At 37.4% G+C, this 13,012-nt stretch overlaps 1 protein-coding gene and 1 non-coding gene across 2 annotated transcripts; one reads left to right on the top strand and one right to left on the bottom strand.

Annotated features, from left to right (window-relative positions):
- Positions 1-2,152: 2,152 nt before the first annotated feature.
- On the bottom strand, positions 2,153-2,239 carry LOC131705609 (small Cajal body-specific RNA 18). Its single transcript, XR_009310556.1, has one exon. It is a non-coding gene; the product is annotated as a small Cajal body-specific RNA 18 (non-coding RNA).
- Positions 2,240-3,150: 911 nt separating this feature from the next.
- Positions 3,151-12,869, top strand: LOC131699109 (3-ketoacyl-CoA thiolase, mitochondrial-like). Its single transcript, XM_058994980.1, has 10 exons — positions 3,151-3,305; positions 4,491-4,657; positions 5,257-5,385; positions 6,935-7,051; positions 7,191-7,338; positions 9,181-9,356; positions 10,163-10,292; positions 11,768-11,838; positions 12,093-12,247; positions 12,358-12,869. The coding sequence occupies exons 1-10, from the start codon at positions 3,290-3,292 to the stop codon at positions 12,440-12,442; spliced, it is 1,194 nt and encodes a 397-aa protein (XP_058850963.1). The 5' UTR covers positions 3,151-3,289; the 3' UTR covers positions 12,443-12,869.
- The last annotated feature ends 143 nt before the right edge of the window (positions 12,870-13,012 follow it).

Genomic DNA, 13,012 nt, shown 5'->3' with positions numbered 1-13,012 from the left:
TTGGAAAATGTCCTTATTTTCTTGATAAACCACATGCCAGTAGTATTTTGCGTAAACCAGCAGCACAATAGTTGAGGGAGTAATTCATTCTCCTTCACAATATTATCCCGTCTTCTACTACCACCAGAATGATCCATTAGTGCTGTGCTATTCACCTCTAGTTTTAGTTTTTGTATTTTAGGCTGGGATTCAGCTAACAGATTATTACAGCATGAATTTTCTGAAAAACTTTGAATAAGCAGCACTTTGTTAATCCTGCCACTAAGGCAGAAGATTGGGGAAATAGCATTACTATAACAGCAGTTCCATTTCAGGAATATACTATGATCTTTCTTTAGTCAGTGAAAAATCAATTTCATTAACTTTAGTGCCATATTATGTTCCCAGCTGTCCCGATTATTGCATAGCTGCAAAGCAGAGGAGAATGTAAAGCTCTTCCAAATTGAACCTGTTTGACTTTTCCACGGGCCAGGAACAGCAGTGACCTGGACTGAAGTGAAAAATAAATTGCACGAAATGAATCTTTGGCTGTGTTAACCCTTCTATTAGGTTTCGGGTCTATTTGACCCCTCTAGTTTCCAATTAGCTTAAATGCTATTTTTCTTTTCATTTTCTGTATAATATTTTATGACTTTTCCTAAGTTGGAGGTCATTAACTTATACACAGAAAACAGAACCTTTGAGATGTGTTTTTTTTTTTTTTTTTTTTTTAGGACAGGTCATGTAAACAAATAAGATGTTTCGGGTCACTGTGACCCATGGCATTTATCTATGTAAATTTGTGTGCAGGAATAAAACAAACTTCTTTAATTTGTTATTTTATTATTATTATATTTGTATTATTATTTCTGGAAATGGCTGCACCTGTCTGGAGATATTTATAAACAAAAAAAAACAAACTACAAGGCAGAGCCTAATTTTCTCTGTCAGTATTGCAACAGCATCTCTGGTAAAGACATTCCAAAATGAGGAGCACCAGGTTGGCAGTCAAAAAAGTTTTCTCACAGCTCCTGGACTAAAAGAGCATAACAGAGTAAAACCTTTGCAAATAAAAATATTTAATCAATTTAAGGCTGTTTAAATTAGTTTGAAATTGCATCGGGTCAATATGACCCAAAACATAACAGATGTACCTAAATTCTAGTTTCATATAGAATCTCATGCTCCTGTGTCCATAAATAACCCCCCCGGCTGATGATGAGTGCAAATGCAAGGTGTGGGCTGAGACGTATATTCATTAACATTACCTTACAACAGCACATCTTGAGTGTAGGCACACCTCCCAACATAAACGCATGTGCCTAATTGTGTGATTACTTAAAGGGCAGGCATGAGGGCTGCTTTTCGGCCAATATGGTGATGCTAACATTACCACTGCTTGGACCCCCCCAAATCTGATAATTAACAGAGAAGTCTTTGTTCTGCAGTGGTCACAATTCACCACCATTCAAACCATCAAAATATATAAAAGGAGATTAAAAATAAAACTGGGTATTTATACAATACAATATTTTTTTTTTCAATTAATGTGCCCTAAATATTTAAGACTTGTTTGTCAATAAAGACCCAGGTTAACAGTGGTAAAATATGTTTATTTAAAATGATGTATTTGTAAGTGGGGTTATATTGTTAAGTGCATATATCAAACTGGCATAAACAATAACTGTTCCTACACTAATACTATACAGAAAGGCTTTCAGAGGTAAATCACAATCTCAAGGAGGCTTAGAACTGTTTATTATATATAGCTAACATCCCCTGGCTCCTTCATTTGTTAACTGAAAAGATCCTAGGCAAACATTGTTACTCGCAGGCAAACAACATTTTGGTTACTGTTCTGTTTAACAGGGATTTTTCACTAAAGTTTGTACTTTAGGACTCTCCCAAAAAGGGATGCTGAATTAAGTAACTCACATTGATGCGTGCAGAGGTTTTCAAAGCCACGGCATCCCACTTCAGTCTACGCAAGATACTGTCATGATCACAGAGAAGCGTCAGCAACCAAGACAACTCATATCCACATCCCCATTTTAACATTCACGGGTGGCACTTTTGTTCTAAGAGGGTGCATAAAAAAAACAATAACCCGCTACATTAACAACAACAAATTAATGGTGCGCTTAACCAGAGTCGACTATTCAGTTAAGACTTGTGGTCTCAGCTTTTGCAACAGCACTAGTTCCATCATCAGGTTCACCTTGGAACTCGGATTGCGCAGTGGGCTAGTCATCATTGACCACCAATCTTAACTTACACGCAATATTTATGCAGCAGTTTGTAGCCTAATACACCCAATGTAAATCATATGACGAACGATACGACTATTAAAATAGTATATTACACCTCCAGCAACAAATAGTACTATTCTGGCTAACAAACTCAAAAAGAAAAAAAAAATGACATTAAAACTAAAAGCTTCAAACAACTCCATAGTTTCTGTGTGGTACTAGCTCAGTTTCTATTATGCCAATTAAACTGTTTATTAAATCGTATAATTTGAAAATATGAAGTGTAGTAACACAATCACAACTTAACATTTCTTTCTGAACAGATCTAGCCTCGCACAGAGAGAATCGAGTCGTTAAAACTAAAACTATTTAAGATGAAAACACGTAAGTCTAACACACATTTTTGTTTGAAACAGACAACCCCATCACCAGTTGTTTTCTAATCATTAAGATCTTCTATTCAGAGAGATCCCAGTCATATAAGGAAAATGACTGGATCATAGGGGTAAACATATAATTTATGCCCACCATCATAGAGGGCAATTTCAGCTTTAATCTTTATTTCTTCATCGAAAAAAGCGCTGCATAGAGCACCATTCTCTCAGATGAGGTATATCAGGCATGCAAATTAACTTCAGCACTTTCGTTTGTTAATCAAACCCAGAGACATTATATAATAAAAATCAGAAACGCAATATAAGAATTCAGTTTATTATTTTCTACAACTTCCATTAAATAATATATGTACAATGTATGTGCCTATTTAACAAATTAACTTATACATAACAAATAATCAGTGGGAGTTGATGTTTGTGTTGAATGTTATTCTTCGAATATATTACTAACTTTTTTCTATTCACATAGTCAATTTAAGCTCCTGATTGGGCGGGCTTTGGGAGGGTTTTGAGGAAGAAGTAGGCGGGTTTTTGTGAAAAAAAATAGTTGGCAACCCTGCCCATAGATATATAGGTAAAAGGTCGGGTCGAAGAGTTTGACAGTGCTAAATATATACAAATACAGGCGGTGTGACCTCCAGAGACTATCAACAGAAGACCAGCACAATGTCGCTTATTAGAGGTAAAATACTTTTTAAAACGTTGCTTATAATATCCATGTTTACATGACAAATCGTTTAGGTTTGAAAGCTGGAATTCTATATAGACCTGGCTTCCATAAGATGGCTTTAAAACTTTTTTAAAAATGATAACGTTGTTAGCACAGGGAGGGAGTAGAAGATTTGACATTGCATAGTAGCCATTGTATGCAGTGTTTAAAGTGGTTTGAAACGTGGTCGGGTTGGATGATTTTACCACATTCAGACATACCTACAGATTGTCTGATTAAGATTCTTTAATATTGACTTAATTTACGTTATTATTCATTAAATTAATTAGCAATTTGAACCTTAACACCCGTTTATTGTCATTTTTTATTACAGATACTAATATCCATGTATTCCGAGAAATAAATAAATTTTAAAAAAATAGCAGGGCTTCAGTGAGTTACAGAAAAGTAATTCCATCTCTTGTTTCTTGTTTCTGTGACAGTTAAACTACTCGACCTAACGGTCGCATAGTTTATGACGTCACATAAACCCTGGATGTTTATTTGGGTACACTGCACTGTGTGAAAAAAAATGTAAGTTTTCGCAACCCCACTTTTTTGTTTAAAAAATAAATCAGTAAGCGCTGTGTGTAAATGAAACTCACGACCGGGAGTCTACAGTAAAATATGATCTGTGTTCACAATTTCAACAGCCGATTAGCAGGTGTTATATAATTCTTAAAAAAACAAGTTATTGTTGTATGTGTGTGTGTGTCCGATGGAAAGGCACTTAACTTTCAACAGTGAAGACATAGTAAAGAAAGATGCTTTACACACTCAAAATGGCTAACCAAATGTATGTACCCTAAATATTCAAAACACGTTCCCATATATTTTTCATTTTGACATCATAAAACTAGTACACAAAAATAAAACGGACAAGATTCAACACTAAACCTATTAGTAGGATTTGACTTGTACGACTTCCAACAGTAATTCATAAAATTCGCGGGTACAGTGACCTACAGAGGGGAGTGCTTCTGGAGAATAAGGGCATGACCTGAGGTGAAACATACTCACGCTATGTAGAGACACTAAAGTCAAAGTTTGTTTGAAACTAAAGAAGGCCGGGCAGGGTGTTTTGCAGCAGTATGACATTTATACCGTCAGTTTTCTTACTGGTGTGCAAACAGTTGTATATATTTTTTTGTATTTCAGGTGTATTTATTGTGTCTGCCAAACGAACGCCTTTTGGCACCTATGGAGGTCTGCTGAAGGACCACAGTGCTACTGACCTTGCTGAACATGCTGCCAAGGCTGCCCTGGCTGCAGGGAATGTGGCTCCTGAGATTGTGAACAGTGTCATTGTTGGCAATGTCATGCAGGTACTGCAGCTATTGTTCAGACAATGCTTTTAAAACCATTAGAAAAACATGATAAATTGTTTAAACCTGTTGTTCTGGATACGTCTTGGAAACAGACTGACAATGGCAAGCTCTTGCAGACTGAGCCCAATTTATAAGTTACTGTTTGAAAATAAAAGTTAAGTTAATGTTAGACAAACAAATTGAATCATGTGACATTTCACAAGATTTCTGAAAGGGGCATGATGGGCATCTGTATCACAGACTGCAACTGTAATCATTTAATCCCAAAATATGGTGTTCTGTATCTTTAAGAAATGGCAGGCCTCCAAGAATACTGTGTTACTGCCTGCACATAGTTGTGATGAAAACAGGGATGAGAGTAAACCTCACACTACATACCAGTTTGAGTTGTTCCCTATTGTAATGTTATATTCAGCTTTAAATAGATTCTAGCCCACAATTCTGGGGCTAGATTGAGAATATCTACCACAATTCATGCTGAAGTCTAATCCAGACAGACAAAAAACACCTAGAACCTAGAATCTAAATGTTTGGTTCCTGGTTCTTGTGATTTTTTTTATGTAAAGCTGCCTGTTTGATGTATTTCTCTGCTGCAGAGCTCCTCAGATGCAGCCTACATATCCAGACATGTCGGCTTGCGTGCTGGAGTCCCGATTCCAGTCCCAGCTCTCACAGTAAATCGTCTCTGTGGTTCTGGCTTCCAGTCCATCATCAGTGGAGCGCAGGTAACTAAATTGCAATCAGTCGTTGTTTAGAAGTGTTAATGCCTGGGATCGCTACTAGAGCTATGGATGCTTTTATATAAAGCACTGGGGCTCAGAATCTCTGAAACTGGGATATATGGTGATACCTGTCTGTCTTTATGTACTGTATGTCACACTTACATTTTAACAGCTACATTCTGTGGATTTTGGTCATGTTCTGCTTTTACATGATACTGTATTTGCAGCTGTGGCAGGGGGTGCATGTTACGAACATACTTGATCAAAGTGTCTTGTTTCTCTTTGTTTTGATTAATTTTGTAATGTTTGTTTGTGAAACTGTGCTTAACTGGTGTTAAAAAAAAAAAAAAAAAACTATGAACAGTTTCAGACTTTAACTCATATAGCATTAAATAACTTGGCAGAAAGACTGTGTTAGTCTGTTAGAGTAGCCAGCAGTTTTGAGTGGAGTTATGTTTCCTACAAGACTTCAGTGTTGAAGGAGTGCAGTGTTCAAAAACTTTTTAAATAAATGACTCACGAGTTAGAAACTGTGGGTTTAATCAAAAAAAATGTAGAACAATTTGGTGCAGGATGAAAAGTTTTAACATTTTATATGCTCACCCATTGTTTAATCATGGTCTTTATTAGAATCGCTCAAATTAAAGGCAGCCTAACAAAATCAATCAATCAATCAATCTTTATTTTATATAGTGGCTTTCATAGTGGACCACCATCACAAAGCACTTAAAATACAGTATAAAAAAATGTGCATTATACATTAAATACAGTGAAAAATGCATAATACATTAAATACAGTGAAAAACAATGCATAATGCATTAAATACAAGGCTAGGATGTAAAACATTGTGGAATGACAGAACAGCTAATAACAGATATTAGGCTTAAAGAGCATGGCAAGCAAGAGAGAACAAGTAGGTCTTGAGTTGATTTAAAGCGAGTGACGGTGGGAGCATCAAACACCAAAGCTGGGAGAGAGTTCCAGAGAGTCGGAGCCATGAAGCTATAGAGCGTTTTCCAAGTGTGGTGCACTTTTGCTTGGGGATAACAAGCAGGCCAGTGTCAGAGGACCTCAGCTTGCGGGCAGGGACATAGCGGGTCAGCAGGTTGAGGAGGTACTCGGGACCTGTGATGGAGGGCATTGTAGGTGAGCAGGAGAGTTTTGAAAATAATCCTGAACTTTACAGGTAGCCAGTGCAGGTGGGCAAGACGGAGGGTGATGTGTTCACATTTTTTACATCTGGTAAGGATCCTGGCAGCGGCATTCTGAACTAGCTGCAGTCGGTTTATGGCACGTGCCGGGAGACCACCATAGAGATCCATAACTCTTAAACATGAATTCCAAGGTAAAGCGATAATCTTGATTTAAACAGTAGCAGATCTAAATTCTGCCATCCTAAAACATGTAAACATCCTCTGTTGCGCTCCCGCCAGGTCATTTGTAGATTAGTATTTTTCTACTAGGTGAGAAAGTGTATAAATATTCTGCTAATCTTTAAAAACACAAAAAAAATCTCATGTCTCATGTATTTTTGTTTTCTATTTGGCATAGGAAATATGTCTGAAGGAGTCTGAGGTTGTGCTCTGTGGTGGGTCAGAGAGCATGAGCCAGGCCCCCTATGCAGTTCGCAACATCCGCTTTGGAACCAAATTCGGAGTGGATCTCAAGGTGCAGAAATGTTTTATTTGCAATGCAAACCAAGAAATAATTTGTTGTTTACACGTTAGTTACCTTTTTGCTCATTTTCCTCTGTCAGATATGTGTGTGGTTTAGATTGCCTGTTTTTTGTATTTGTGTTTCTTTAAAGATGGAAGACACTCTATGGGCAGGCCTTACGGACCTGCATGTTAAAATCCCAATGGGAATAACTGCCGAGAACCTGGCTGTTCAATACGAGATCAGCAGGGAAGACTGCGACAAATACGCACACAAAACACAGCAGAGGTGGAAAGCCGGTGAGTGTGTAAAGTTCAATTCATTCTTAAGAATAATAAGCCAGTCTTCAGTTAGTTTCAATCAAAATAATTTATTCAAGAACAAAGTAAATCAGGAACAAAGCAAAGCACATGTGATGCATACACAAAGCTTCAGAGATGGTATGTCTGAGCTGGCGTCAGGGTAGATGTAGTTTTTCTGAGCCATGGCATCAGTGTAGATGTTTCTCTTCTGAGCTGCCATGGCACCGAGATGGTATGTCTCCGCTCTCATGGCATCAGAGATGTTCGTTTTCTCAGCAAAGAAATTACTTCGTACGGCACATATATATATATATATATAGCTAGCTTACATCATTTTCTTGACCAAATTTGGTCTTATTTTCCCAGCCTGATACATGATGTAAGACAAAGCACATTAGCAGTTAACAAGGTAAAGCCTTCTAAATCAGTGTTTTTAATCGTGGCATCATACAGTCTCAGCAGTCAGATCAGTCTTTGCACTAGTTTCAGCAATCTTACCAGTCCAGCAGTGTCAGCACCAGTCTTACTAGTCCAGCAGTATCAGCACCAATCCCAGCAGTAGCTGCATCAGTCCTAGCAGTAGCAGCACCAGTCCAGCAGTGGCAGCACCAGTCTTCCCAGTCCCAGCAGTGGCAGCACCAGTCTTCCCAGTCCCAGCAGTGGCAGCACCAGTCTTCCCAGTCCCAGCAGTGGCAGCACCAGTCTTCCCAGTCCCAGCAGTGGCAGCACCAGTCTTCCCAGTCCCAGCAGTGGCAGCACCAGTCTTACCAGTCCCAGCAGTGTCAGCACCAGTCTTGCCAGATGCAGCTGTAGCATCAGTTTCACCAGTCTCAGCATTAATTTCAGTAGCAGTGAACCAAACGCATGTCTCTCAACGAAGGTATAAACCCATCTACTTATTCATATGTATAAGTTTAATATTACACATTTGACAGTGTGAATAGGGTAATTTTAGGTTGGTGTGTTTTTGCTGGGAGGTTTGTTTTGAAAAATATGGGTCCTGAAATTTCAAATATCATCCAAGGTGGGTCATTGGGTAAAAAGAGTTAGCGACTTATATTGCTTTGCAGTTTGAATTAATAGTCTCCAGGCTTTTTAAGATGATAACTTTCACCTTCGTAAAATAAACAAGATATGCAGGGGTGGGGTTTAGGCAAAAATGTGATTTTTGCCTCAGTAAAAATCTCTTCCTAGCTAAGCCCTTGGTAACATATCAATGTTAACTATTATTATTATTATTATTATTATTATTATTATTATTATTATTATTATTATTATTATTATTGCTGTTGTTGGGGAAACATTCATTTAATAAATGAAGAGTATTTTTTCCTTGGGCTTTGCGCTTCAAAGCTGATATACGGTAATCTTCAGTAAACACTATCTGAAACCATGGGTACTCAAATGCAGCACGGCTAATAGTAAGCCTTATTTTTGCAGTCAGTTATTAGCATCATCAACATTGAAAACTGTTAAGCTCCTTAAATTGGGGTCTTGAAAATTGTTACAGTGATCCTTGATGGCCCTTAAAGTCCTTGAAATTTCCATTAGAAAAAACTGTATGAATCCTGTAGCACTGACTAATATTAATCAGAAATCAGTCATTCCAACATTGATCTTCGAGTTCCACCTCCTCCTTCGACAGGTCAAACAATTGCAGTGTCAGAGACCACAACAATACTTTCTGAACATTTAAGTAGGAGTATGGATTTCTGGTTATTACAATTAACAAATCATCATGCATTCTATATTTATTTCAATATCCTACCAGCCTCTTGTCACCCTGGGGTAGCCCAAATTATTATTTTTTTATTTTTTTATTATGTATTTTTTTTACAGCTCATGATGCTGGTCACTTCAATGCAGAGATTGCTGCTGTGGAGGTGAAAACGAAGAAAGGGAAACAGCCCATGACCCAAGATGAGCACCCCAGACCCCAAACCACACTTGAGCAGTTGGCCAAACTGCAGCCAGTCTTCAAGAAGGGTGGAACTGTCACTGCAGCAAACGCTTCAGTAGGTTTTATAAAGCCCCTCCTCACACACGCAGTTGCAGAGGCAGCTGGCAACAAAAGGGGGGTGATATAATCTATGGTTTAAATAGGGAGACTGATTAGAGGTTTTTAGTACAGTGTATTCTTTTTAATAAATGTTCCACTTACTTGGGTCATTCTCAGTGATTATTCAAACCAATTAATAATATAATTATTACATTACATTACTATAATTTATTTCACCACATATTGGTGAAATTGTACAAATAAAATGCAGTTTAGTTGATAAATCTTGTCCTCAGTGTTATAGACTTTGTTAGCTCATTAATTATGAGTGCAAGATGTATAACCTTAGTTGCTCTTGCTATGTCTTTCCTCTTACTCACCTTATGTGTTCGGTCCATGAAATATTTAAATAAATTAATGTACTGTGGTACTCTGTTCTATAGGATTAAATACCAGCTCCCCAATTAACAGAAAACGAGTCTTTGTTGAACCGGTCACAATAAAGAGTTTACTGTATGTCATTTTTGAGGTTTGTGTATGACTGTAGGGGGATACATGTGTGGTGTACATATGTATTAATATTCCCTCCAGTTCACGTTTTTAAACAATTTTTTAAAATCTACAATATCAGTGAGGCATTACCATAACTAGCGTTTGTCTTCCTGCATGCTCAACAGTTGCTCTAGGCGAAGCCAGACAAAAAGAGCAGGGCCTTTTGAGGCAGGACTGTATTTCACATATTTACTGCTCACCCAGCTTGGCATGATGGTTTCTCATCTAAATACCCAACTGCCTGCCCCACACTTCTGTTGTAACTTTTAGGGGGTATCTGATGGAGCTGCTGCTGTTGTGATTGCCAGTGAAGACGCTGTTAAACAACACAAGCTTACCCCATTGGCTAGAATTGTAGCTTACCATGTGTCTGGGTGTGATCCCAGCATCATGGGAATTGGTAAGTGTTGCAAGGGGTACTGGATTATTAGATCTGATACAAATCTTCAGAAAATGTAATCAACTTTATGCTGGGGAGGGGGGGGGGAGAGACCTCTTTTCTCTTTACTGCTCAGTTTTTAAGTTGAATTGAAATCAAGTTTTGTGAGAACTTCTGTTGGCTCAAATTTGAATGGATTTGGTTTGGGATTTTCAGCACTGCAAGTACACGTGTCTGCAATATACAGTATTATGTTATTCTATGTGACCAGCAGATGGTGACAATAAGGCATTTAAGTGTAATATGTCAAGAATAGATTTTTGTTTTACAAATTGTCATCTTTTACAAAGCATATAATTGAATGCAGTATAACTTAAACAGATTTAAGAATTGTTTTCAATATGCATTTGAGAGAGTTACAAATGCAAAGCAATCACTGCAAATAGAACTTGTCTTCATGACACAATGATGGAGCACGCCACTGGAGGGGATACTTGTACTGCTTGCATGTAAGTTATAGGCAGGCATGTCCCGTACCAAACACTGTAGTGTTTATAAGACCATTAATAAAGTGCAGTGTTTAAACATTGAAACTGAAAATGATACACTGCATTTCACACATACCAAATTGTTTTTTAAGTTAATCTGAAGAGTTATATTAGCAAGAAATAACTTTATTGTATGGGAGAAATATCCACAATCTCCACATAATAGTATAGAGTTTGTTAATATTTTCTGGAACAAATCTTAGTAAATCTGCCTTTTTTATTTTTTAGAGGGGATAACAATGTTCACTAGTTATATAGCTTTTATGAAATTCTGATTCCCTGGCCCCAATAATCTTTCTTGTAGCGGACTGTTTGTTATTGCTGATCCCAAGATAGTGATAGTAGGTGATCTTTTTTTATTCATCCAGGCTTCGATTTTAATCTTCATATTGATTGTGTATTAAATCTAGCAGCGTGTACAGGTACTGTAAACTAAGAGACTGAAATAATCTTGGGTATGCAAAACTTCATATATATACTGTAATGGCTTGATTTTATTACCCTTGAAACATAATTCAGTACAAGTGTTTTTTTTTCTTAACCTGGACAATGTTATCTGTTGGCTTGAATTTAAAGCGCTAAAGATGTCACATTCTTGCACTGTACATTACAGGAATATCATGTTTTTAGAAATGGGCCCTATTGCTGACTCGGAATCATAGATCTGATCATCTCCCAAACTGACCACCCTGTAAGAGTAATCTTTTAAATAATTCTCTTCAGTTTTTAAGGCTTTAATCTACACTAAAGTATTACAGTATATTAAGGTGCAGTGAAATTTGTATCATTTGTACATGGCAATAACACCACAACTTAATAATTTAAACAAACTGGGGTCAACTTTAGTCTTTACATTTAGACTATTGTAAATGGCACTCATTATTTATTTATTTTTTTTAATCTAATGATTTTGGTGTGTGTTCTTTTTTTTTAACATGTATATCTCAGGACCTGTACCAGCAATCAGCGGAGCTCTAAAGAAAGCTGGACTTACTCTTAAGGATATGGATTTGGTAGAGGTAAGTAGACAAGAACAGCCTCCTTGGGGGTTTGCATCAATCATTTCTTCCCTAAACAGTGAGATTTTCCCTTTGACATTCTTAACTTTTATTTCAAAGCTTTCTATACCAGACTTGACTCTTTGGAGATTTAAACAGTATCTACAGTACTTTATATTAGGTACAACTAACTGTTTTTGAACTTTGCTGTGCAATTGTTCCTCCTTTGCTGTAGAAGTTTGTAGCCTGACCCTTATACCCCCTTCCGTATCCAGGTAAACGAGGCATTTGCCCCCCAGTACCTGTCTGTAGAGAAAGCCCTGGGACTGGATCCGGAGAAGACCAATGTGAACGGAGGTGCCATTGCATTGGGCCACCCTCTGGGAGCCTCTGGCTCAAGAATAACTGCACACCTTGTTCATGAGCTCAGGTAAACGGATAACTGTAGTCCTTGCACTGTAATCCTCAATGTATTAGTCTGAAAATGTTTATACAGTGACCAAGAAGCAAGTACCATTATTAATTTATTTTTCTTCCCAGGCGCCGTGGTGGTAAGTATGCTGTTGGATCAGCCTGTATCGGTGGCGGGCAGGGCATTGCCATTATCATTGAGAACACCCATTGAGCAAAGACATGAAAAGGGCTGGGCACCACAATCAACTTTTTTTTTCTATTACTATTTGTATTTAGAAAGCTGAAAATGGAAAATCGTGTATGTAACAAGCAATTTTGACAGTATTTTGTTGTGCAGCTGTTTAGTTTGGCAGCATTCAGCCTTGCCTATTTAAACTTGGTTTATACCCAAAAACGATAGCTAAAGAGGTAAAAATGAATGTGTCTTTTTTTAAAATGAGTAATTAGAAATGTTTTCAAAAATGTAATAATGCTAATATACCTTAATGTCAGTAACTCCTTTATCATTGCAAAAAAAAGATTGTGATGGCTGCTTTAGAGTCCAATATCCATGCATTTCATCGTTCTGTCACATTCTGTTATGTGTGAGTATTAAATGTTGGGCTGTGTTTTTAAACACGCTGCCATAATTCCCTGTCGATGTGCTTAAGTTGTCTCTTCTTTCACAACATTTAACATGTTAAAAATCCCCAACAAAGCAGATGTTTCATTACTCTGAAACCGAGTAGCACTTTTACTTAACTGAAGAATAACTGAGTGCATTAGTTCAGTCTGTGCCTTA

This window comes from Acipenser ruthenus, chromosome 2 (assembly GCF_902713425.1).
Source record: "Acipenser ruthenus chromosome 2, fAciRut3.2 maternal haplotype, whole genome shotgun sequence".
NCBI lineage: Eukaryota > Metazoa > Chordata > Actinopteri > Acipenseriformes > Acipenseridae > Acipenser > Acipenser ruthenus.
This window is presented reverse-complemented; position numbering and strand designations above follow the sequence as displayed.

Excerpts from the sequence above, each read along its gene's own strand:
- LOC131699109 (XM_058994980.1), top strand. Across the intron at positions 7,339-9,180 it reads ACAGCAGAGGTGGAAAGCCG|CTCATGATGCTGGTCACTTC; the intron begins GTGAGTGTGTAA and ends TTTTTTTTACAG. Across the intron at positions 10,293-11,767 it reads TCCCAGCATCATGGGAATTG|GACCTGTACCAGCAATCAGC; the intron begins GTAAGTGTTGCA and ends TGTATATCTCAG.